This window comes from Pygoscelis adeliae, unplaced genomic scaffold, assembly GCF_000699105.1.
Source record: "Pygoscelis adeliae isolate BGI_AS28 unplaced genomic scaffold, ASM69910v1 Scaffold608, whole genome shotgun sequence".
In the NCBI taxonomy this organism is placed as follows: domain Eukaryota; kingdom Metazoa; phylum Chordata; class Aves; order Sphenisciformes; family Spheniscidae; genus Pygoscelis; species Pygoscelis adeliae.
In genome coordinates this window covers 96897-122976 of record NW_008825407.1, presented here as the reverse complement: position 1 = coordinate 122976, position 26080 = coordinate 96897, and the positions used below count along the sequence as shown (strand labels likewise).

Genomic DNA, 26080 nt, shown 5'->3' with positions numbered 1-26080 from the left:
GGGAGCGGGAGTACAGGGAGCGCAGGAGGAATACCCACCTCCTAACAGGGAAAATAGGTAGTAAACAGCCCCCACCCAAAAAGTCAGAAGGGAAAATCCTTCTTCTGCCAAGGTTGGGCCGTGCGTTTATGTCCGTGAGAACGTGGCCGTTTTCCCACGACAGACTGCTGGGGTTGGAGCACCGCCTGTCTTCACTGAGCCTTAATGCAGGCCGTAAGTCAGCTCACTAACGGGGTTCTGCCGACTGCATCCTTCACCCCTCAGCCACTATTCCGCCTCTCTCTTCCTCTCTCATCCAACATTGATGTGAACAAAACTAAAGCAGAGAACTTCTCTCGGGCTACAGCTCAGGCTCAGATGAAGAGCTTAGTCCCTGTAATGCAGTTTGAAGCTTACAGCTTGCAAACCTTTGGCAGGTACCGCTCTCCAGGGTGGTCCTGGGCACCATCAGCCAGGGTGTGTGGGAGCTGGCCCATCGGCACAGGTGGAAATGCTCGCCAAGCAGCAGTCGCCACCGAGCACCGAGGAACAATAAGCATCTTCAGTAGTTGCTCAGCTCGGGTGGCCACAGGGCACGGGCACGGAAGGCCAGGGAGTCCTCACTCAGCCCGTTATGTCCCCATCCCGCAAGCATGTAAACTGCACGCTTGTGGACAACGTGTTCTCACCTCAGCTACACCTGCAGCCCACGGTTTTGGCCCTCAAGGTAGTTGTGTGTGTAGCAAAGCCCCTGGACTTGCAGAGACGTGCTGTCGTTAGAGGTGGAGGGCAGGGGAGATGGAGCTAGAGAAAAGGCTGGGCTGTGGGCGCCTGCAAGAGGAGGGGGATAGTGCCGAGAGAGGACTTCAGCAGTGAACTTCCCCGGCTGCTGCTGCGGGTGCTTGCGGGTGTGCCGTGCAGCCCGGGCACCAGGGGCAGGGAAAATCCCTGTGGAAATTGCAGGTTGTATGAATGAAAACGGTAGTAATGCTCACAGCGGTCCCCCAGTGAAACTCCCCACTGGCTTGAGTAAAAATGCCAGTCACTCCTTCCAGAGAGGGTGGAAACAGGAACAGCAGTGAAACCCTCTCCAGCGGATTTGGAGAGAGTGCGCTGCACTGGGTAAGTTTTTCCTCTTCCAAAAGCAGAAATAAGTTGCATTACAGAAACTAAAGCAAGTGTCGGATGGAAAAGTAACTCCATTGAAACTTCGGGGCGCTGCCTTTGAACGGTGCTTTAAGCCTAGCACTGTTTAATGCTAATCCTGTAACATTATATAGATGGGGCTTTTTTTCCACTTGCACAAAGGAGGAAGGGGCTCAATTCTTCTGAGCTGTGGTTTGTTTTTTTTTTTTTCCCCTTCAGCGAAAAGCGATGCTGAGCAGCACAGCCGCGAGCCCAGCTCCGGCTCACTGACATTTCCATCTGAATCCACCTGAAGGGAGTGAGCTTTTGGGGAAGAAAGAGGCTTCTCTCCCTCTCCAGGCCAGAATCTGATCTCCAGATTAGCTTGCTGGTTATCAATAGAGGCAACAGTTGTGATTGCAACTCAACACTCCTCCAGCCCTGGAACAGCACTGAAGAAAACAGACTTTTCAATTGCGAGAGCAAGGGGACCGAGACATCGTTTCAGTCATCAGCAATAATTGGCAAAGGAGGACCGGCATGCATTCTCCATTGACATAGGATTTCTCCCTGGTCTACCAAGATCGGTCTAAAATTTCAGACCCGATTGCTCCTCTAGTCTACGAAACAGGTTGGTAATTTTCTTTCCATACCTAAAAAATGGTATTTTTGAATGTGATACGTTAAGTAACATATTCTTTATTGTCTGTCATGTTTCCCAAGCGGTGCTGGTCTCACTCTTGTCCTTGGACTGCCATAGTCTCCACTAGTCATTGCCTGCCTGGTCTCTGCTAACGAATCCACAGTGACTCAGATTTATGATCTATATAAAATTCTGTCATCCTCTTTCCATCTTTCCAAGACAGGGAATGTGGTAAAACTTTTCCTTGGTGGAATGAATTTTTCTCAACACAGAACGCGGTTGCTGGAAGCAGGCTGTGGCCAGCGTGTTTGTTAGTGGCACTCTGAGGAGCACGGGAGCAGGGAGGAACTTTCCTTCCACCGTGTTTCACGCTTTCCGAGCTCCCAGTAATGGGAGTCAAGTGTAAGCGAGGTGGGACAGATGGTGGCACATTCCCTGCTGTAGTCCTGCACTGTATGCGTTATGTAGGTATGTGGGTATACTTTTAAATGAAGGAGTTGGATCTGTTGGTCCCCAGACCCTATAGAAGCAGATCTATAGGGAGAGCATAAAGAGATGCTGGGTTTCATAGCCGGTGTGTCCATGCAACTGAAACGCATGGGACGTATAAAGCCGAGAAGGTAGAGAGGCTGGTATTGAAACTAAGGCTATATAACTAAGGCATAGATATAGGTTGTGTCTGAAGTTGATCGCGTGCTTTTCTGGCGGGCACGCGCACGCTGGGAGCACACGATACCTTCCTGGGAGCTCTACGTGAGCCGTGCCTGCGCGTAATGAACGGAAGCGACGGGCGAAGAAATCAAAGCAGGTGTTTTAGCAATATTTTCTATTGGATTAATAATGAGTAACAAATTGCATTAGGCACAGAAGGAATTAAAGCTGGCACAGGATTTCGCTTTCATTTTCCCAGCCCCGTATCTGCTTCTCTCTCTGTCATTGATTCCTGTACAGCCAGGAGTTGCCCAGCTGTGTAAATGTTTGTGATTCTTCCACACTCATCAAAAGCGGTAAGTGATTGTTGTGTTAGCAGCCAGCGCAAAGGATTAGTCGAAGCGGTGTCTGAAGCCCCTTAACTGTGAGAGCACGCCGCAGCTCTGCATCAGCTCTCGCGTTTGGAGCAGTGCGAAGCTGTTCCCCTTGAAGTCAGGCAGAAGTGTCCTCGCGCTAAGCGGATCAGGGAGGAATTGCTTTTGAACTGTCGGGAGAATAGACGGCCCACGGAGAGACGGGGCTATTTACCGCTTCCAAACGCTGCGTGAAATTAGCAGCAGCTCTTCTGTGTGGTTATGAGCTCACTTTGACAATACCTGCAGGGCGATTTGCTGTTATCACCAGGGAATTCTCCTTACACCACTTAATGGTGGTGGCATTTCGGGTCTGCCTGGCGAGTGAGGGACCTCCGTCTCTGAAACGTCCGCGTGTCGGCAGCAGTCGGGCGGCTTTGGGAAGCGACAGCACTCAGCATCACCCGGGGTTTGCTCGAGGATGTGGCTTCCTACCGATGTGATGCATGTCCGGGTTTCTTTCCTTCCTGTAGGATGAACAAGCGATCGCTTCTCGGAACCTGGGTGGCCCTTTTGGTGATAACTGCACGGCAGCAAGGTGAGTATCTCCCGCTCGGGCGCTGGGAGGCCGACGCTCGTCAGCTGTGCTGGGAAAGCGGTCGCTTCGGAGCGGTGCTGTGCTCAGAGACCCCAGAAGTACGGAGGGCTTGGAACACACACCCAGCCCGTTGGCTGGAGCAAGGACAAGAACCATGGTGAACTTAGTGTTTCCCGTGGGGAGGGAGGGACAGCTGATTTTAAGGATGAGCGCTAGGCGGGGAGATTGGTGCGCCTTTGTGGGTGAGCACAAGTGCCAGTTTTGCACGAGTGACAGCTTGTGTCGCAGGAGATGGATCGGCAGCCTGTGCAAATGGCCCTCACTTCATTGAGAGCAATGAAGCGACGATTGTTTACATTGAGCGAGGAGCTGGCACGCCATGCTGAATATGAAGCTGGCAGAGCCGGCAGGAAATACAGGCCACAGAAGTTGTTGAGCTCGGTGAACGTTTTACGTATGTGTGCGTATATTGTATGCGTGCATGTATGTGTGCACACGGGGCATTCCAGAGGTTGGAACGGCCTTGCCAGTCGCTATGAAATAGGAGTTTGAAAAAGCTCTGCTGTTAGGACTGCTGAGCAGGCTGACCAACCCAGGGCACGCTGGGTGCGTGATAGCAAAATGTCATGGTTTGTGGGTAGTGAGGCTCCCCTGGGGTGCTCGCGGAGGACACCCGACAGCAGACGTGGAGGTGCCTCTGGTGGGGTCGCAGGGCTGCAGCCCGCAGCAGGAAGCCTCTCCCTACGCTCGCACCCTGTTTCTCATGGTGCATTTTGTTTCGTGAAGAGCTGGTGGTCACGTCTGGATGAGGCCCTGAGCAACCTGCTCTGACCTGCTCAGGGGTCAGCCCTGCTTTGGGCGGGAGGTGAGACCGACCAGCAGCCAGGGACCCCTTCCGAGCCATGGTTTTCCATGATGTTGAAAAGCACAGGAGCAGCTCCCTAGCCTCGTGGGGTAATGAATCTTTGTCACGTTTCAATTCGAAGAAGGGCAAGCGGAGCTGCTATGGGCAGGAAAAGCCTCTGTAGTTCAGTAATCTGGCAGATGTCCACTGCTTGGCTGGTACTAGATGTGTGGCTGGCTCGAGGACCTCTAGCAAGGGGGCCTAGAGCTGGGGCATCAGGAAATCTGGAGGCTGTTTCCCTGGTCAGCTGCTGAGTTGACATCAGGCTGAGGACAGCTCAGGCAAAAGTTGCGACTCTCTTTCCTCATGCGGGAAATGAGGCCACCAGTTCACCCGTGGTGATGGCAGAAATCATGATCAGCAGGGCCCGCTGGGCTGCTCGGCTAGATGGCACGATGCATGCAAAGGTATGGTAGTGTCACACTAGTAGTGCTAAAGAAGCTGGCATCGAGAAGTTTTTGCTGAGTTTTGTGTTTAAAAAAGAAGCAAAATCCGTATCTTGTAGCTATGCCTCAGCTGTAATAACTCATCAGGTGCGTAACAGCTGTGAAAAGACTTGTTTTACTACCTGGCAGCCAGGAGTTTTGTTGCGGCCCTTTGGATATACCTGTGAAACCAGGCTTGTGGCTCGGACACCATCACGTGCCGCCTCCCTTTACGTCCGGCGGGGCACTCGGGCCACACGTGTGTGTCTTAGGAAGTCAGGACACCAGCAAGGTTAGGCCAGGCTTCCCCTTGCCTCCTTTCTCCCCGAGGAAAGTTGGACCAGTTGAGTCTGTGAAGAAGGGTCAGCCGGCAACTCTCTCTGCTCCCAGGCAGTTTTGAGCAGGGAGCATCCTCGGGGTGGCTAGGAGAGAGCATCCCCCAGCTTGGGCAACACTGAGAGCCCCTCCTGTGTCCGTAACGGCGGGGCGCAGAGCAAGCTGTCCTCGGCTGGAAGCCCCTGAACAGCTCAGGGTAGGGCCTAGGAAATAAAAGCACATCCTGAATCCAGGCGAACAGAGCCGGGATTGTTCAGAGCCTGGTGGCTCATGTCGGCCAAGATTGAATGTCACAAGGACAGGGCGCTGCTTTTCTACATCAAAGAAGGGAGGAGGGGAAGAAAACCTGGCAAAATCCCCATTTGCTCTGTGAGAAGCCACACCAGTAGCTAACTGGAGGAAATGGGGGATGAGATGACAGCAGAGATCTGGCAGGGGCTGGAACGAGAAAGGACGTGCCCTAGGGCCAGAAGTGCCTGCTTGTGACTCAAGCTGATGGAAAATGGATTTTAGTCCGGTAGAAAGTGGCAGGCTTGTGTTGAAACATGTCAAAACCATCTTCTGAAATATTTTTAGGAGAGGTAATTATGTTCACCGGCAGTGCCTTTTAGCAGGAAACTTAATTTTGCCAGGAAACGTCGGAGCAGTCGTGACACCTCGGGCCGTAGCCAGCAGCACTCGGGGGTCTGGCGGGGCAGGCTGGCCCTGGTTCCCGGGAGGGCTCTGCCGTGCAGGCAGGAGGAAGGTGGCCGCTGCCAGGAGCGTGGCTCTGGGGGTCGGTCTTGGTGCTGTTCGGTCCCCAGTCACCTGAGCACCTCACCATCTAAAACAGCAAGTCCTGCCCATCCTAGAGTCGGGGGGGTGGACCTGTTGTCCCGATGTGAAGCCGAGACATAGGCGTTATGACTTGATCACAGTCACAGGGAAAGCAAAACGTGCAGCTGCGAACTGTACGCACATCTTGTGCTCACTTTGCTGTTGCCCTAAATAACCTTTGGATGATGCTCTCTCTGATGACCCTGTCCTAGAGCCAGTCCCAGAGCTAGCACCTCTGCCCTGGCTTGAACCAACATTTGGCTGCTGGTGCTGCAGGGTTTTGGTGCTGTTTTCCTCAGTGGCAGCGGCGCAGAATATGGCATCTTGGCCAAGTACCGGTTTGGCTAGTCACTGTTAGTCTGCAGCCACAAGCGCACAGCATAGAATTTCACCCCTGGCCCAAAGCCTCGCATGGCTTAGGTGCAGGCTGGTGGCCAGCAGACCTTCTGCATCCCCAGTGCGTCCGCACCGGGGAAGGAGTTGAGGGCAAGGCAGTGATTTTGCTCTTCGCAGGAGGTCAACTTTTGGTGATAGGCAACCCCGGGGACCCCGCCGTGGCCTCTCTGCAGTCAGGACCGGTCCTGACATTGCTGTAAGGAGTCTCTCCTCCCTCTCCTTGCAGCTCACACCATGGCGAGTCTCTATCCATTCTGGCAGAACGACACAAAAACGCCCAAAGTTGACGATGGAAGCTCTCCCGAAATCAAGATCTCCATCCCATTCATCTTTTTTGGAGCCCCATACAGAAGCATTTATGTAAGTGGAGAAGTAGACCTTCCCTTTATTCTTTCCCCTGCAGCTGCATTTTAAACGCTCTCTCCCCATCGTCAGGAATCAGAAGATTTATTAGCACCTACCTGACAAGTTCTTAGATTTCATGAACTGATAGGTTTTATGATTAAGAAAGTCAAAGGTATATTTAATGGGCTAATGTTCATGAGGAAGGAATATAAAAGGCAATAAATTTTCTTTGTAGGTGATTAAATGGTACGGCAAAGCTAAGGCCTTGACACAAGGAACATTATTCCTGTTACATGACAAGAAACAAGAACATGCAGAGACCTGCAGGGGAAAAAGAAAGGGCAACGGTTTGGACCCGTATGTAGGTGCCCGAGACAAGGACAGGCTGCTGCTGTTCTCAGATGACGGCAGAGCAAAAGCCTTGCAAAGGGGACACCGGCTCCTCTGGGCTTGGCTAAGAGAGGGTTCACCTGAGTGCATCAAAACGGGGCCTTAGACAGGGGCCTAAGTCAGCGTGACCATATGCCAGATCCCAAGTTCATCCATGTTTTGTGGCGAGCCGGTCTCTGTGGGTATGCCCGGTCCAAAGCGGGATATAAACCTGCCAGCCCCGTGGGTTCAGAAGAGAGGCGAAGACTCATTTGTTCCCCTGTCTGACCGGCTCATATTTGTAGATGGCAATACTGGGAAAGCAGCAATCCCGAGGGGGTTTCGAGTCCTTGTGTGGTGGGAGATTTCAGCATCCGGGACAGCAGGGCCACTTGTTCTCCATGCTTTGCAAAAATAAGTGTTTTGGGGAGCATCTTCAGCAGACTCTGGGGAGGCTGCCCTTGGCACCCTGTGTCACGCTGCTCTTGGGGAGCCCCAGGATCTGTGGCAGACGACAAAGCCGAAGGCAGTGGGCCCGATGCTTTAGCTCTTTTGCCCGGGAGCCCTCGTGCTGTGCAGCCACCCGTGTCATACGACCAAGTCTCTCAGTGCTGCAGAGCTGCTCTCCAAAGGCTGGGTAAACCCGGGGTGCCAAGGCAGGGTCCCTGCCGAGCCGGGTGCCATCCTGCTCCGGTGGGTGCCTCTCCTGTGTTGTCCCATAGGAGCCCTGTTTTGCAGACTTTTCAGGGTTTTGTCCCATTTGGGGCTTCCTGCACACAGCCTTTGCCCACCACTGGTAGGATGGAAGTTGAATCTCTGCCTAGATGGTCAGGCTGTCTCACCGGCTGTCATTATTATAAGCCACCCTCTGCCAAAAGTCGCTCACCCCGCATTTTCTGATAAACCAGCAGCTTTCTGCTACCTGCAAAGGCTTGCTCAAAGCAAAGCGGGTCTCTTTGTGCAGGTCAACAACAACGGCGTGATTTCCTTCAACGCGCTCGTCAGCCAGTTCACGCCGGAAGCCTTCCCCCTGACAGACGGCCGGGCCTTCGTCGCGCCTTTCTGGGCGGACGTGCACAACGGCATCCGGGGAGAAATCTACTACAGGGAGAGCACGGACCCCGAGCTGCTGAGGAGAGCCTCCAAAGACATCCGCAAGCACTTCAAAGACATGTCCTCTTTCTCCGCCATCTGGATCTTCATCGCCACGTGGGAGGAAGTCACTTTCTACGGAGGAAGCAGCACGACTCCAGTAAGAGCAATCAGCTGTGCTTCTTGACGGGTGGTGTTTGATGGTTGAGTGTATGTCTGTATATATATATAACTGTCCTGGCCTTTGTGCATAAAATTGAGTGAGTCGTTTTGTCTTCCCACTCCTCACTTCCCTTTCAGGCAAAGGAGCACCACGGTCCTTTCGTTCTCTCCCGCGGGAGCTGTACGAGCCTCACTCCCTGCTCTCAGATCTCCAGGGAAAGCGTTGCCTTTTCAGCGTTTGTAGGCAGTGTGCCTAAACAAGGCTCCGACACCAGTTAGGAGTTTTCAGCTTGATCATAGCATGGTTATTTTTTGTTAGATACAAATGCAGATTTCATTTTTCCTTTGTGCTGTGATATGCAAACTTCACTTCACCTGTGCTTCCACAGTGATAAAACAGCTATTTGTGCAGGGGCTACAGGCACCTTGGAAGACAGGCCTTTATAAAGGAGCCAAAGTTTTGGCCTTGAACAGTATCTCTGTCATGACATAAACCACTTGAGGCTCCCACCCACTCCTGCACAGCCAGTTTGAAGAGTGATTCAGTTTGAAGGCACGTTATCATGGCAGTAATGGGGCCAGGGTGTTGGGCGAGACGCAGAAGCACCCTGTAGCAGCTGGCCCGGTACCGAAAGCAGCCTCACTGCGCGCGTGGCATCTGAGCGTGCGGAGGTGCGTGTCCTCGGGGTGTGCGCGTAGAGCAGGCTCCTCCCGAGACTGCAACGTGGTGAGCGGTGCTCAGGGATGGAGCAGAGAATGAGGGGCACGCCAAAGCATGCACGTGCTTGCGTCCTGTCCCGAAGTGGGACTGGAGGGCAGCCCCCCTGCTGACCCCCTGTGCTGGGTCAGGTCTGTCCACTACAGGGGTCCAGGATAAACTGGTCCCGCGCTCAGCCCCGGGGAGAGGGAGCAGGGCCTCCTAACACAGGGGAAAGAGAGCGCGAGGCAGCGGGGTGACAGAAAGAACGGGCTGTGGAGGTGGATGGGAAGCCCTTCGTTGTCTGGCTGGCCAGCCATAATCTTCTGCTCCGTGCTCCCTTCTTCTCCTTGTCACCCTCTTGAGGCTGGATTTTGTAACTCGCCCTTCCCTCCCCACCGCTCACGTCTACCTGGGATTCAATGCAAGTCTGCTCAGTTTTGCACCCTGAGCTCGCTTTGCAAGGCTACAGCAGCTTTGAAACTAAGCTAATGTCGTTATTTGCTCCTTGCATCTGCGAGGAGGGATGGCTGCTCCGGCAGAAAAGGCCCTAGTTCAGTAATCTGTGGTAAATTAAGTTTTGGAAGTAATCCACTCTCCGAGGAGTTGGAGACAGGAAAAAGAAAATGGGAGCTTTAATTTGTATTTATTTGGCAAAAAACCCTTTTCCTTTCAAATCGTGACAGCTTTTTCTGTGGCAGAGGCTGAAACGTTCTCTCCGCAGCACTAATCCAAGAGGGCGGCGAGGGCACCTCGTAGAAAAGGGTTGAACGGCTGCTCTGAAATCCTGTGCAGACATTGAGATAGGAAGGGGAAAACCAAAGGGAATACTGACAGCGGTTTTGCGATGACAACTGCCCTGTCTGCATGGGGAGACTGATCCAGACTGACCAGAGAGTCACACTAGCAGCTCAGCCATGGTAGCTCTGCTGTATTTCCATATTGTGCAAGCTGTATCTCTGAGGATGGGGACGCAATGTTTTTCAGGGCACGTCGCTGGTAGGACCTGGGCAGAAGATTGGGGCACAGAGAGCGAGGGATCCCTGCTATTGTCTGGGGAAAGGGCTGTTTAGGATTAGCCTGTGTACTGTGAGTGCCAAAAGCTGGCTTCTTCTGTCTCGAGGAGTTGGCTCTGATAAACAGTTCAGCTCTTTTCCATTTGTTAGAGAGGCTCGAGATTTAATGCATATTCTTTGCCAGTCCTGGCAGTGCTTGCAGAAAAAAAAAATACATATATATATTTGCAGACAGCAAGCAATATAGAGATTCGTGTATTGCCTGAAGAATTACATTTGCAACACAATGCAATTTATTTTGTTATAGAGCAGCCTTCCCGTTCAATAGCAGCCAGGGCTCCAGGTTGACACGTGGAATAGCACGATGCAACTTAAGCAGGAAATTCATCGCATTGCAGAAAAGCTGCAGAAAACAATTTTGCGAATGTGGCCTCGGGGACGCTGCGGTTACTGTCTCTCGATGACGCCCGAGCAAATGGGTTCAGTTTCTGAGAGCCTTGTTAGATGGCTAGGGTGCTTGATGCGTGTTTGGCCACGAGTGCCAAACAGGGAAATGTTTGTGGTTCATGTAAGTGCTCCTAACAAGGACCGCTGGCCATCCGAAACCTCCTGGTACCAGGTCAGCTCCCGCCACCCTCCAAGAGAGGCACCTGACTGGAGCAGGGCTTGTTGCTACGTCGAAGAGCCGTTGTTGCACTATCAAAGCAATACTGCCTTTAGGTGTGAGGGCCTTCTGATCTGGCAGTGGTGGGAAAAGACTTGGCAAAGGTGAGCAAGCGTGCCCAGGAGGTGAAGAGGAAACCAGACATAGGAGGCAGAATCCCAGGGAAAGGATGCAGGAGTGGAAACGGTGGCTTCCCATGAGCTTACTCTCCTGCTTACCCCGGTGTGAACTGTGCTATTTGCAGCTGCCGTGAGGCAGCTCTGCCCACACCTCTCGCTCTCCCTGACAGCTCATACAGGCTGCTTCGCCTCCGTTTTAAAGATTTCTCATGGCAGGAGCCTAATGCGCCTTGGAAGTGACATCCCTTGTGGCTTGCAAGTAGCGAGTGCAGCCATGGGGTCCCCTCCTCAGTCTTCAGGCGTTTGTGCTCACCTCAGCGCCAATAATCAAACTAGCGGGTTTGCTGTAAGGGAATGTAAAGTGGAGCAAAGTGACCCCCAGCCCCTCGGTGCTCTGGCGTCCTCCCTTCATCCAGCAGCACATGTGAACTGTTGTTAACATGGAGCAGCTCAGCTCTCGCTGGCAGGGTAAGACCTAGCGCTTCCTAGCATGAGATGATTCGATCAATGTGCTTTCCCATATCGCCTGATAATTGTTTCTGTGGCTGTAGTTTCCTTCACAGTTTGCAGCACCCAGGCAGCTGGGCTCCTAGTATTGGTCTTGAATAATTAAAAGAGGGGGCAGCCCACACTTTGTCCCCTACTAAAATTCTGCTCACTCAGAGGCAGGAGGAGCAGTTGTTTATCACAGCATAATCCCGGCGCAGAGTGGTCTAGGGCGGGCAGGGATGGGAAGGACAGGAAAATCCAGAAAGCTGAGAGAAGTGATTGACTGTTAGTTCCCAGTGATGACCTCTGCTGCTGGATCTGCACGGATAGATGGGATATCTCAAGGGGAGAGGCCTCTTCTGTCTTTCTGAGCAACTTGTAAAAGGGAAGAGCTCGGGGCTATGCCGCCCTCGCCAGCTGGCAAAGCCTGCCCTTCTCGCGTGGGGCCCAGGATGGCAGTCGCGTGAATGTATCTGGAGTTTGAGGGGGCTGGAAATGCAGAGTCATTTCAAGTGAAAGGAAGAATGTGAGCAGTGGATTGAACAGGTACCGAGGGATTTGGCAGCCAAGCAAAGCGTATAATATACATGGTTGACTTGGATGTAATCCACCGTTAACGGTATTGTAGGATATGAATGCGGAAGGGAAGCGGGTAAGATAATGCGGCGAGGAACAAAGCTAAGATAGAGTAATGGAAGATAACAGGTCATAACAACCCAAATCCTGCTGATTGCTTTTTCCTCGTGAGTTTATTCTCATGCTGCCATCTATTGGCGTTAAATTGGATTGGAGGTGGTTTTGTAGTCCTCCCAGGTGGAGGCAGTGGTGGGGATGGGAGCTGGCGGAGTCACAGCAGCGAGGGAGAGCATATTTCAGGTCTCATTCAGCTTCTGCTGCTCTTCACCGCAAGGCTCTTGTGTCTCGCCCGGGCCGGAGACAAACGTGGCAGAAGGGCAGGCAAGCAGTGTGAGAAAAGCAGTCTCACCTTGTGAATGTGTTCATGGTTTTCAACAGGTAAACACTTTCCAAGCTGTCCTGATCACAGATGGAGTGTTGTCTTTTGCCATATTTAACTACCACGAAATCAGCTGGACCACGGGGACAGCCAGCGGAGGGGACCCCCTGACCGGTCTTGGTGGGGTGATGGCTCAGGTGAGGCTCTCGCTCCCATATCCCCTGTCGAGCTCTCGGATGGCTGCCTGTAGCTTTCCCGACGTATCCAGGCTCGCTCATGCCATTTGGTCCCTCAACGTCCCCAGTACTGGCCTTGCAAGCCCACTGTCAGGCACAGTGGGACAAGTGCCCCAAAATTTGGTGTCAACAGCGGTGCCACAGCCAGTCCATCTGCCCGAGGGGGGCAAGGTTCCCTGCCTAAAGGGAGCCTCCCTCCGTTGCTTCCTCACTTTATCTCGGCCACTCAATACATATACCCACAGATCTGTATGTATATATGCATACATAAATGTGTAAATATACATCCATGCTGCTTGTAGTACCTGTTGAGCTTTTCACTCACATTCAAACTACCTGAAAACTGAAATCCCTGAAAAGAGACTTTAAAACTAAAGAAGATATGCTCAGGAGTTATTGCGGGGGCCAGAGAAGTGTGGAAATACAGCATCGCTTTCCCGTAGCAAAGATGTGTGATGAAATTTGCGCTCTCTCTGTTTTAGGCTGGCTTCAATGGCGGAAATATCACTAACTTCTTTAGCATCCCGGGCTCCAGAACCCTAGACATAGTCAATATCGAAGAAACAACCAACGTTAACATCCCTGGGCGCTGGGCTTTCAAAATAGATGGCAGAGAAATAGATCCAGCCAATGGCTGCAGCCTGAGAGGTAAGGGGGATACAGCATTGCTTTTTTTCAAGTTTTGGGGTGCAGCGTAGGAAAAGGTAATACTGTTGGGAAGCTGGTGGAGAGGTGCCTGACTGGTCTGGGCTGCTGTGCAATTTGTGTTTTTGCCAAGGCATCCCCTCGAGCTGCAGCTGTGGGGACAGAAACATGCGAGCGGGGTTCGGGCCCCGTGCGCATTTCTGAGTCGCTGCACGCAGCGCAAAGTCATCACCCGACTTCCAGCAATAATTGTCAGTCTGCCCACTGCAAAAGGCTAATGCCCTGAAGAGTGGACAGAGGGGTTTGTCGTTGTTTGGCATGTCTTGTTCAGCGGGAGAGCATCCTTGGCAGCGTATGCGAAGAAGCCATCGTCAGACGTTGTTTTCCCTTTGTCCCCGCTGGCATTGCCTCTCCCAGGGGGATGTCGGCACGCTCACGGATGGCCAGACCCGGCTTGCAAAATTCTTAGTGCAGAGAAGGCCTGACTTGGCAGCTCAGAGAAAACTGAGAGGGGCCCATAAACACTCGGGAGTCTTCTCTGCTCTCGGTGTTGCTTTCAACCACTAGCGAGTAAAACTGTCATCCCTGCTAGGTTTTTTTCCTTCCTGGGATTTTAGTAGCATGGTATTGCTGTAAACCCCCATTTCTGCAGCCCAGAAGCAGAACCCTAACCCGAAGTCAAGGGTGGATGGTGCTGCAGTGTTTCGCAGGAATTTAATGCCACCAAGCTATCGTCTCGATTCTTTTCTGCGACACTGATGGTGGCAACGGGAAAGACCTGCAGATGACAATTTCTTCTTGTCCCCAGAGTGGAAAAGCTGATGGTGTGGTTCCATTTCCCTTGTTTCTGCAGGAGCAATAGCAGGTTTTCCAGGCAGGACAAATGCCATGCCCCTGCACCAGTTACAGCGTCTGTGCATGTGTCACCAACAGCGTGGGGATAGAAAGAGATTAATAAATGCACACAGTGACTGCACAGGGACTCTGCTGCAGAGAGATTATTACATTACCATTTGACAAATAAAACTGTCAGGAGCGTCCGCTGTGCTCCGGGAGTCTTTCTAGCAAGAAAGAATTGTCACTTGCCGACGGACACTGGAGATGCACCGCTCTGAGACACGTAGGCTTCTTTATGTCCTGGTTTAGGACTGTACCAAAGAAGGCTCACGAGACCCCGAGGCTCTTGCAGCCCCAGCGGAGGTTTTGGGTCCAACCCCTCCAGCCACTTTCAGCTGCCAACCCCAGGAAGAAAGGCTGGACTTTGCAAAGGGGCTGAAAACCAGTCTCAGCTTTGCAGGTGATGAGGGTGGCGTGGGTAGATCCCGCCACTGGATTTGCATTTCACGGTGGACAGCTGGTTGCCCTCCATGAGAGGATATGCAGCGTGAGGTGTTGGAGGTGAGGGAGCCTGCCGTGCCTAATGGCGCTCGCTTGCCCAAATCCCCCGCACCAGGACGGTTGGCACGGGAGCCCTCGCAAGTGGGTCTTGCTAAGAGGAGATGTTGTTTGTTGCAGGGAACTGGAAAATAGCTTTTTTTGTAGGAGGCAGGGAAGAGAACAAAAAGTTTAGGAGAGGTAAATTCAGGCAGCACACACGGCGGAAGCCGCGCGCATGAGAAGTGTGAAAGATGGCCATATGGAGGAGAGGGAAACTCTCACGGGTATTTGCCACCCTTGTTCTCTCGTCTTCTCTCTGCCTCTCACGTCTCTCACCAGACAAACCTGCCTCCCTTTACAGTACCGCCGTGTAACAAGCCTGCTCAGTCTATTGCTGTGTGATCTCTCATCGTTTCCTGTCGTCACTGGTGTTTGGTGTGGAAGTTACTTATCAACAGCTCTTTGGTTTCATAACTACTATGAGCGCTTTCTGAATGGGAGTGAATTGCCTCTGGGCCACCGATGGCGGAGTCACTCTTCGACCGGCAAAGTTATGTCAACGGAGGAATTACAGAGATGGTGACAAAGCTGAAGGACGGCGCAAGTCCGGCGACAGTGCAGGAAATGGCCTCCAAAAGGCGCAAGCTTTCCCTTTGAGAAAATAGCACAAATGGCTCTTGTGTCCCGCGATACTGAAGCAGAACAAGGGTGGTGGGTGTCCAAAATGGAAGGAATAGCCTTCAAGCTAACCAGCCTGCGTGGTGCAGCACCAACCCTGGCTTGGTGACAGCGCTCGCACCATCCCATGGACTTGCAGCACGGGTAGGACTTGAAGGGGATGCACTGTACACTGAGAACGAAGCTTGTGATCGTGGCGCTTTGCTGAGTGGCTCTTGCGGGGAGTCTGTGCAAAGAAAGCAGCATGAAGCCCAGTAGCAGGACACTTTGGCAGTGGTCTCAATCATAGGGCCAGCAGATGCCTCCAAGGACTGATGCGATGTGGTTAGAGCGTGTTCCTCTGTTTAGAGAAGTGATGTAGCGTGGGTTTTTCACTTTCTGTCTTTCTAGGACAGTTTCTCCGTCAAGGGGAGATCTTCTGGGACAATGCCAACTGCACCACCAAGTGCCGCTGCCTGGACTTCAACAACGAGATCTTCTGCCAGGAGATGGCTTGCGGCCCCTTTGAAGTGTGCGAGCCGAAGACCAAGTTCTTCCAGTGCGTGCCGGTGGAGAGCAGCACCTGCGTGGTGTTCGGAGATCCACATTACCACACCTTCGACGGCTTCCTCTTTCACTTCCAGGGTTCCTGCTCCTACCTCCTCACCAGGCAGTGCTGGCCAGGCTCCCAGCTGCCCTACTTCAACGTGGAGGCCAAGAACGAGAACCGAGGCGGCTCCTCCGTCTCCTGGCTGAGGGATATTTTTGTGGAGGTCTACTCGCACAAGATTGTCCTCCCCAAAGGCAGCTTTGGGAAAGCAAAGGTAAGAGCCCCGCTGAAAGGGGACAACTTGCTGTGTCGGCTCCTCCGAGGCAGCAGCAGGACTGTGACAGCAGCCCGAGGAGTGTGGGATGGCACTTCTGGGCCCCATGCATCCCTTGGGGAACGGGCACGGGTGACAGGCATGGCAGCAAATGCCTGTGGCTTACCAACGGCTGACTTCTGCACACGTCCCTAACCCTAAGACCCTGTAATGGGGCTGTACGGCTCCTGTCTGTGTCCCAGTATGAGGGCTCTGCTATTTCTTGTGCCAGCTCAGTCATCTGGTATTGTTCCCGCAGGTGGATGACTTGGTGGTGTCCCTACCCATCTCTCTGGAACTGGGCGCAATAAAAGTCTACCAAAGTGGCTTATCCACAGCCCTGGAGACCGACTTTGGCCTGCTGGTGACCTACGATGGAGAACACTACGCCTCCGTCTCCGTTCCAGGCACGTACATCAACGCCACGTGCGGTCTGTGTGGGAACTACAATAAAGATCCCGAGGACGATACCCTCCGCTCAGACGGGAGGTTGGCCGTGTCCGTGACGGACCTGGGTGAGAGCTGGCGAGTGCCGCACCCGGAGCGGAAATGCTCGCCCGGCTGCTTGGACAACTGCAGCCTCTGCGACGCCGCCACTGAATCTCTCTATTTCACCTCCGAATACTGCGCATCAACAAGGGCGGTGGGCCGCTGTGGGAGTGTGGGGCCGTCGTGGCCCCCACAGCCTTTGTCCACAGCTGCGTCTACGACCTCTGCAGCGCGCGGGGTAACGGCACTGGCCTGTGCCAAGCCATCCAGGCATACACCGCGGTTTGCCAGGCGCTGGGCATCTCGGTGGGAGAGTGGCGCACCCAGACGGGTTGCGGTAAGTGTTTGCGTGCTTCTGCCGGGAGCCTTCCCCTCTGGAAGAGGGGAGCAATTTCAGGGGTCTGCCCCTGTGCCCAGCAGTGTGTGAGATGAGGGGGAAGAAATCCAGGGGAGGGAGTCAGGCGAGAGCCGATCGGTCCCTCTTCTCCGTGGCATCAGACTCTTGCACCATCAAAAGGGTGGCACGAGTCAGGCACAAGGCAGGAGCTCTGCATTGCTCCGCAGACGGTCGGCTGCTGTGATGAGAGATGGAGGCTGGACCAGAACGGGGACTGGCCAACAGCACACTTCTTGGCTCACCCTCCTCGCTTGTGGCATTACATAGCTGTGGGCAGCTCAATGGCTCTGGGGCTGTTTTGGAGAAGCTATTGCTTGCATGAGCGGAATGGCTGGGGAGGCATGGGAGGGAAATGGAGGGGCCAATTCTACCGTCAAGCAGGGTTCCCAGGTCACTCTGTGTTGTCTCTGTTGTGGGTCAATGGGAAAGAGGTAACTGGCCCCGAGCCATGCCATAATATGGTCCTCCTGTTGTTTGTCTCCCTCCTGCACCCACAGTGACGGCTGTGCGGTGCCCAGAGCTCAGCCACTACTCGGTGTGCGCCAGCAGCTGCCCCGCCACATGTTCGGACCTCACGGCCCCACTGGCCTGCTCTTCCCCATGCGCCGAGGGCTGTGAGTGCAACGAGGGCCATGTCCTTAGCATGGACCGCTGCGTCCCCATCCAGAAGTGTGGCTGCGATGTGGACGGCCGGTATTATGCCGTCGGCGAGTCTTTCTGGGCAGCGGCAGACTGCACGGTAGAGTGCGAGTGTGAGGAAGGCGGGGAGGCCAGGTGCTTTAACAACACATGCCCTGAAGGAAAGGTCTGCACCATTGAGAACGGCTACCGGGGCTGCTACCCTAAGCGGGAGAGCCTGTGTTTGGTGGGACAGAACCAGGTGCTGCAGACGTTTGACGGCATTGCCTTCCCCTATCCACTGGAGCACTCCTACATGCTGCTCAAAACCTGTCCAGAGAGACCGGACTTCATCGAGGTGGACATCAGCCAAAAGAAGCCCGGATCCGCTCCCAACGGGCCACGCGTTGTGCGGATCCAGGCAGTCGGCCAAGAGGTGAAGATCGGAGGCGCCAGCCTGTCTGAGATCAAGGTAAAGGTGCTGCTGTCAGGGCAGTTCACCCCGGGGAGGGGAGGCGGTGGCTCGCGTTGTGATCTGATGTCCCTTTGAAGAAGGGCTCGCAGGTCTGCGGCCCCAGACCATTACCCCAGGTCAGGGCCTCAAGAACTACGGTGGCACTTGGAGGAAGCCTGTGTGGGCCACCACTGCGTGGAAGCCCTTTAGGTGCCTACAAAGTTGTTGCCACAGTGCCATTATTCCCATTTGCTCGCTGAGTCAACTCTGGAGACTTTCATGACGTTGCAGGAAACTTGTTTTTTCCCTGGAAAAACTTTCTCTGTTTGTGGGGCAAAATGCAAGGAAACAGCTGTATGCCCCCACTCAAAAGAGGCTCTAGGCCTTGGAGGGTGGGGTCTGGGTCAGGAAGCATTTAGCGTACCCAGCGTGGCGTGGCCAGCAGATGGGAACGGCCATGCAAAGTCGCATTGCCCTCCCTGAAGAGTCTCAATCTGCTTGTTACTAGCAGGTGAACGGTTATGACGTGGAGCTGCCCTATTTCCACCCTTCCGGACGCCTGGAAATCTACCGTAATGACAACAGCACTGTGATGGAGTTGGAGGGGCTCCTGGCTATCGGCTACTATGATTCGGGCCTCCTGGAGATCCGCCTCTCCACTACCTACTTCAACTGTACCGGGGGCCTGTGCGGCTTCTTCAACGGTAACGCCAGTGATGAGTTCTGCCTGCCCAAGGGCAAGTGCACAGACAACCTGGAGCTCTTCCTGGAGAGCTGGACCACGTTTGACGAGATCTGCAATGGGGAGTGTGGGGACCTCCTCAAGGCTTGCAACAACGACTCGGAGCTGCTCAAGTCCTACAGGAGCCGCTCTAACTGTGGCATCATCAACGACCCTACCAACAGCTCCTTCCTGGAGTGCCACAGCGTGGTCAACGTCTCAGCCTACTACAGGACATGCCTCTTCCGCCTGTGCCAGAGCGGGGGCAACCGGTCAGAGCTGTGTGACTCAGTGGCGCGCTATGCTGGCGCCTGCAAGAACGCCGACGTGGACATTGACCAGTGGAGGAGCCACAGTTTTTGCCGTGAGTCCACCAAAGCTTTTGAGTACCTGGGGCGGGGAGAAGGGGATGTAGACACCGCCGACCTCGGGCAGAGTCTTTTTGTCAGGAGCTTGTGGGTGTACACAGGTAGAGCAGCTTTTCTTACGGGATGCCAAAAAGTACAGGCTCTCTTTCCCCCCCTCCTCCCTCATGTCTGGTGGGTACCCCTTACCCGTAGGGTGCTCCTCTGTGGCTGAGCTGGAAGACACTCAATAGCAGAAGGGCTGTGTGGGCGGGAGGTCCTGATCCGATGGCACTTATGGCAGCATTAGATGTCCAAAGTCATATGAAGGGGTAGGGGTGGAGGTGTCTAAACGCTGGCAATCTGGGGCAGTTTTCCTATCCTCTTCCCTACCAGTCAACCAAAGATCAGCTTTGCCATTGGAAGAGCTATGTCCGGTAGAGCTTTCTGCTGTGTGGAGGCTGGCACGTCAAAGCACTCTCCCGTGCAGCGTACAGAAGGGAAAGGGGAATTGTGGTAGGAATGCAATGTCTCCCAAGCCCAAAGGCAAGGCAGCACCACCCCATGTACTGACGGTAGCTTCTAAGCAGCATTCACGCCGGCAGAGACAGACTTTCCAGTGAGGCGATTTCAGCGTGGCATTTCAGGAGGCATCAGGAGTTTTATGATGCAGTGTAGGAGCATTCCAGAGCCGCAGATGGTGTCTGACAGTGCTGTACACCACCACCAGAGGATAATTTGAATAACACTTGTTTTTAGCTGTCGTTATAAACTTGCCGTTGATGGGAAAACATTCATAATTCAGAAGTGAATGTGAAAAATCCCCAGCGTGGAAGTACATGGCAGAGAAGCAGCTCCCATCTCCACCACGGAGGTTTGAGGAAGGCATCCATTAGAGAAGGGGGGAGCTGTGCATCCTCTCCATTCCGGGTGGCAGCCCAAGGCCAAGCTCTGGCCTTGTACTCTCCAAAATAGTGGGAGGAGGTGTCGCTCGGCACGTGGCTGGACAGGGCTGTGATGTGAGGAGGGTGATGCAAAGGGGATGGGAAGAGCCGGTGGCCAGCAAGGTGCTGGGACTGCTTCCCCTCTTGCTTTTTTTCCCCCGAATCAGTCACTCTAACCCTGTTCCCACCTTTTGCCTGTTTCCCCACCCCGTGCTGCCCCAGGGCTGCCAGAGCTGGGAAATCATGCTCCATGTTTGTTGGCCCTGCAGCTCTCGCCTGCCCAGAGAACAGCCATTTTGAGGAGTGCATGAGCTGTGTGGAGACCTGCGAGACCCTGGCCACAGGCCCCATCTGCGCAGAAGCCTGCGCGGAGGGCTGCCAGTGCAACGAGGGCTTCGCCCTCCGCGGCACCCGCTGCGTTCCTCGTGGCGAGTGTGGCTGCAACTTCGAGGGGCGCCAGCTGGCCACCAACCAGACCTTTTGGATGGACATTGCCTGCCACTTCCTCTGCTACTGCAACGGTTCTGACAACAGTGTGTACTGCGAGAACATCTCCTGCAAGGATGATGAGTACTGCCTGGAGGAGAACGGCCTCTACTACTGTCACGTCCGCACCGATGCCTCCTGCATCGTCTCTGGCTATGGACACTACCTGACTTTTGACGGCTACTCTTTCGACTTCCAGAGCAGCTGCGCGTTGGTCCTGTGCACCACAATCACTCGGCCGAGGGTGGAGCGCTCGGACACTTTCCCGGCGTTCACCGTCACAGCCAAGAACGAGGATCGGGACACCTCTCTGGCCCTGTGGGTGAAACAAGTCGAAGTGGAGGTCTTCAATTACAACATCGTCATACACCGTGCCTACAAATATACCGTGCTGGTAAGTGTGGGGCCATGAGGGTCAGGGTTATTTCTCCCTGCCGTGGCTCCCAAACTGCGGAGCAATTCCCCAGGCATGAGGCCTTAACAGCTTGCAAGGTTTTCCAGGGGTTGGGAAGGGCATACGCTCGGGCTTGTTTCTAGGGTGCCACCAGGTGCAGCTTTTGGAGGGAACTTCCATTTTGGCTGCCTTGTTTTGGATGTAGAAGTAAGGCTGGCAGGGACCTTGCTCCGGGAGCGCCAAGCTGCCCTGCTTTGTGTCCTCCCGTGGAAGCTCCGATCATCATCCTCACTCATGGTGCATCTCATTTCCTTCCCTGCAGATCAACGACGAGCGTCTCTACCTGCCCCTGAAGCTGGGCCAGGGCAAAGTGAACATCTTTGCCTTTGGTTTTCACATCGTGGTTGAGACAGACTTTGGGCTGAAGGTGGTGTATGACTGGAAGACCTTCCTCTCCATCACTATCCCACGCAGCTTCCAGAACTTGACCTACGGCCTCTGTGGCCGCTACAACGGCAATCCTGAGGATGACCTGGCGGCCGCAGGTGGCACACCGGCTGCCAGCGTTGCCGACTTTGTCCAGAGCTGGGCGAAGCGGGACGCATTCTGCCGCGTGGGCTGTGGCGACCGCTGCCCTGCCTGTGGGAAGGTGGAAGGCTTCTGGAAACCCCAGCAGCTCTGCAGCCTCATCCCAAGTCAAAGCGGTGTCTTCGCCAAGTGCCACAGCAAGATCAGCCCTGGCTTCTTCTACAAGAATTGCCTCTTTGACACCTGCGTCGATGGGGGAGCCATGCAAACAGCCTGCAGTTGGCTGCAGAATTACGCCAGCACGTGCCAAACACAGGGCATCACCATTACCGGCTGGAGGAACTTCACCTCATGCTGTAAGTGATGCCCTTCTTCCCTAGAGGTGCTTCCCGGGGCTGTCTACCGTAGCCATAGCACTTCCCAGAGCTCACCCGATAGAGAGGTAGCAGAGCTACCTCCGGGCCATCAACCCAGACACGTCCTGGGTCCCCACGGTCAGCGCCTGGGGATGGCCCCAGGGATCCCCTCCTCCCTGCAGGATAAGGGGGCTGTCGACGGAGTAGTGAGCTAAAGCAGTGCAGTAGGTGTGCACATAGTCACCGCCGAGCACACCAAACCAACCTGTGTGCGGACCAGGGAGGGGGAGGCTGACGGCCCAGCAGCTGCTCCCTCCCGCGCTTGTGGGGTGGGGCGGGTGTGTGGGATCGGGTCTGGGATGCTATGTTCTCTTGGAGTTGTTACAAACTGCATGTGGTACAGCGGGAGCAGGGATGGAAAGGGGGAAGCCTCAAGTTCAGAAGGTATCAGCTATCCCTCCATTGTTAAGCACGAATTGTATTACTCAGCTTCAAAGCCAGGAGTATGTGTTTGTTCTAATGAAGCTGTATGTTCTTGTCAATAAGATTATGATGCGATGTTCAATTAGACTCCTGAGGACAGGGGCCGAGAGCCTCTCTGGCAGCCAATCTATCTGGCAAATCAGATGGGAAGTAATTGTCTTTGCTAACAAGACTGAAAATTAAATTTATGTCGTTCTTCCTTCTAACAAGCAAACTCATGGCTCAGAAGGCACCTCTGTCACGGGGCAGGGGCAGCGAGGCCACTGACTGGCACCCTGCATGCCGGGTCTGAAACGGTCCCTGGTGAGCCGGTGGGGCACGGGCAGAGGTGGCCTGCCCAGGCATGGACAGCAGCCCTCGCAGGCTTCGCTCTCTGATGGGCCAGCAAAAACACGTCCCCTGAAATGTTTCCCCACGTGGACAGCGCGGGGGCTTCATATGCTGCCTGAAAGGCCCCAGGGCCAGCACAGGCATCTCTTCCGGAGGGAGATGTTAATCTGGTGAGCAGGCTTGTTTGCAGGAGAGCAGGGAGCATGGGGAAAGGGCTCTCGGGAAACTGGCATGCAGGAGCTCAGAGACAGCGGTGAGTAACAGAAGTATTGCTCAGCTGGGACTAGGCAGCTGGCAAGCGGCGTAGGAGTTGCATGCCCGGGAGCTCCAGGTCCCCCTCTGGGCAACACAGTCCATGTTAACCACCTTGGCAGGGGAGTTAGCTGCCCAGGGACAACAGCAGTGGGGATTACGGCCCCAGGTGTGACTGGCCGCCAGGTTGGTTTTGTCTGGGGAGCTAATCTGTATCCGTCAACAGCCACTACGAGAGCTGTGTGTCCTTGTGCCAGCCCCGATGCGCCGCCATCCGGCTGAAGAGCGACTGCAGCCACTACTGTGTGGAGGGATGCCAGTGCGACCCTGGGTATGTCCTCAACGGCAAGAGCTGCATCTTACCCCACAACTGCGGCTGCTACTCTGACGGCAAATACTATGAGGTACGCTGCTCACATCCTTCTCTCGACCTTTCTCCTAGTCTCTTTCTGACATTCCTGGGCAGTATCTCGTGCCCTGAGCAGAGACAGTGGTCACGCCAGGCCCGTACCGGGTGTCGCACTGGGTCCGTTTGCTGGGGTAACAGGGTCAGAGCCTCAATCAGAGTGCTCTGCAGGACCTGGAGGGATAGGTCCTCTCCTTCATCAAAGTCATACATGTCTGCTGGTCCATGGTCACGCTTGGGGATTGCTCTGAAGTCTGGTGTGTTTGCACCAAGCAAGAGTGGGCGGGGAACAAGGGGCAGAGCAGGCAGACGTGCATCAAGTGAAGGTGGAGAGGCGCAAAGCGGGCTCCGTAGTGAAGCCCCAGCAATGGTCCGTGGGATGTTTGCTGGGGCCAAGCTGTCCTGTGGTCTTCCAAGTCCTGCTCTGAGCTGCAGAGCATATTAGATTTGCTCCTGCTGGAGGAGTCCTTGTGTCGGGGCTGGGGTCCAGCTCTGATCTGACTACCGGCTTGTGCTCGGGTCAGGTGGCTTGCACGTCAGGGGTGCCTCTCCCATGCCAGTCTCATTTCCAGCCCAAGCCTCGCACGGATGCTCTTTTGGAGCTCCAGTCCAAGGAAGGCTGGCACAGAGCAGGGAAGCCTCAATCTGAGGGCCCCATGGGAATTATAGCTCCTAGAGGAGTGGAAAGGTGGAGTCGGTAAGACTCCATGAGGCAAGAGCCCGGTACCACGCTGGTGATGGAAACCATGGTTGTCGGTGGGGGTATGGATGATGCAGTGGCAGTATGGGGCTCTCGTGGCTCTAGCGGGTACCGGGGATAGAGAAGGGAGGGTTGTCCTCTCATGGTGTGCTGTGTAGCGAGTCTTTCTGTCTGGCAAAATCGTCACGTAGTTGTTGGATGAGGGTGACTCGGGTGTCAGGCAGGGATGGGCGGGAACTGGTGGAGGGGGGAAAGAAAGGGTGGTGACTGGGAAGACTGGCTTTGATGAGTGCCAAAGTCCACTACTGTATGACCACATTATTCTAGGTATTCCACATGAGACGGATTTACTGTTTCACATGAAGTTTACTTATTTGTAGCTATTGGATGTTACTTGGGAGTTTGATTCAGCAGGGTGTTGTGCTGGTTGATCATATTATAGTGGGTTGTATTTTGTGTCAGTGAAACTGTTCTCCATAAGGTGTCTTTGCCAAGCCCCACACCCATAACAAGCCAGTATGGGGACCCTAGCAGATGGGTTGGTGGCCGGCAGGGCACAAGAAAGGGGTGAAGGAGGTATTTAGCACGCTGTGTTTTTTGTGCGTGTACAAGAGGCAAGGGAGGTTGCGGTGGCAGTGGAAACGTGCAGTTTCCTCATGCCTGCGGGTAGCAGAGAGGTTGCAAGGTAGGTGCAAGCTGCCAGTGTGTTCTTTGCACCTTTTCCTCTGTCCTCGTTGCCCGCTCTCTCTTGCCGTGCAGCAGAAGGGCATAAACCTTGGCCCAAGCAGAGGGTAGGGCGGGGGTCCCCAGCCCTCCCGGCCAGTGACGGGTCCCTCCTTTAGCCCAAGCAGCTATTCTGGAATGGGGACTGCACCCGACGGTGCCGCTGCTTCCGGCGCAACCTCATCCAGTGCGACCCACGGCACTGCAAGTCGGATGAGGAGTGTGCCCTGCGCAATGGTGTCCGCGGCTGCTTCAGCACCAGGAGCTCCTTCTGCCTGGCAGCGGGCGGTGGCGTCTTCCGCACCTTTGATGGGGCCTTCCTCCGTTTCCCTGCCAACTGTGCCTTCGTCCTCTCCACCATCTGCCAGAAGCTGCCCGACTTCTCCTTCCAGCTCATCATCAACTTTGACAAGTGGTCCTCACCCAACCTCACCATCATCTCCCCTGTGTACTTCTACATCAACGAGGAGCAGATCCTCATCAGTGACAGGAATACCGTCAAGGTAAGGTCTCATCAGGGGCATCTGCCCCCTCCAGAGAGGAGTCGTGGGCCAGGCAGCAGGGGACTGGCTCCCGAGTGGAGGACAATGGTGCGCAGGGCCACACAATAGTCTCCACAAGGGCCCTGGAAGGCTCTGTCGGTGGCTTTGCATCCCGGTTGAAGCAGCTCTACAGGTGAGGGATGCGGCTGTCATCTGTCGGGCTTTGCACAGGGATGCCGGCCAGGACAAAAGGGCCAGCAGGAGGCGAGACCATCCACAGCCCAGGATTCTGTAGGCATGTACCTGTCCACCTCTCGGTGGCACGGGCGAAGCTGTCCTTTTGAGCGGAGGGGTATGGAGGGCTGGCTATCACTGTGGTGTCACTCGGTGTCTGAAGGGTACTGTCTGTGGCCTTTCCTGGTGAGTGGTGAGTCCCAGGCTAGAGCCTCTGCATGTGAGTAGGGTTCCCTTTACGGTGCAGCCTCGTGTGGGCATTTAAGGGAGGTGGTGTGCTCAGAGCAATCCGTCGGGCTGGAAGGAGGAGGAGGATATGCTAGCCCCTGCCAAAGACAAGGTGGTGTGTTTTCATGGCTGGGATATTGGGAGGCAGTCGCAGAGTCATTTGAGGGTGGCTTGTGCTCACATTCATACGCGGAGGGGATGGGAGGGATGTCAGCCTTTTGTCCTTTCCCATGCCAGGTGAATGGCAGCCATGTGAACATCCCCTTCATCACGGGGCTTTCCACAAAGATCTTCAGCCAGGAGGGCTTCCTGGTCATCGACTCCAGCCCCGACATCCAGATCCACTACAACGGTTTCAACGTCATCAAAATCGCTATCGGGGAGCGGCTGCAGAACAAGGTGTGCGGCCTCTGCGGCAACTTCAATGGCGACCAGACGGATGACTACGCGACGTTGCGGGGGAAGCCGGCGGTCAGCAGCGTAGTGCTGGCACAGAGCTGGAAGACCAACGGCATGCAGAAGAGGTGAGCAGTCGGACCGCCCCTCCCTGCCGGGCAGGAACGGGGCTGGCCATGATGGGCGCCCCTGCAACGTGGACG

General features: G+C 54.6%; 1 protein-coding gene across 1 annotated transcript in view; it reads left to right on the top strand.

The window, feature by feature from the left end:
• The first annotated feature begins 3285 nt into the window (after positions 1-3285).
• TECTA (tectorin alpha) overlaps positions 3286-26080 on the top strand; it is a 28268-nt gene continuing 5473 nt past the window's right edge. Inside the window, 15 exon segments of the mRNA XM_009330407.1 lie at positions 3286-3349; positions 6453-6586; positions 7905-8192; positions 12194-12331; positions 12853-13018; positions 15461-15873; positions 16172-16538; positions 16541-16738; positions 17296-17888; positions 18382-18955; positions 20149-20759; positions 21082-21659; positions 22929-23112; positions 24657-25040; positions 25719-26005. Of these exon segments, the coding sequence (XP_009328682.1) occupies positions 3286-3349; positions 6453-6586; positions 7905-8192; positions 12194-12331; positions 12853-13018; positions 15461-15873; positions 16172-16538; positions 16541-16738; positions 17296-17888; positions 18382-18955; positions 20149-20759; positions 21082-21659; positions 22929-23112; positions 24657-25040; positions 25719-26005 (4979 nt within the window).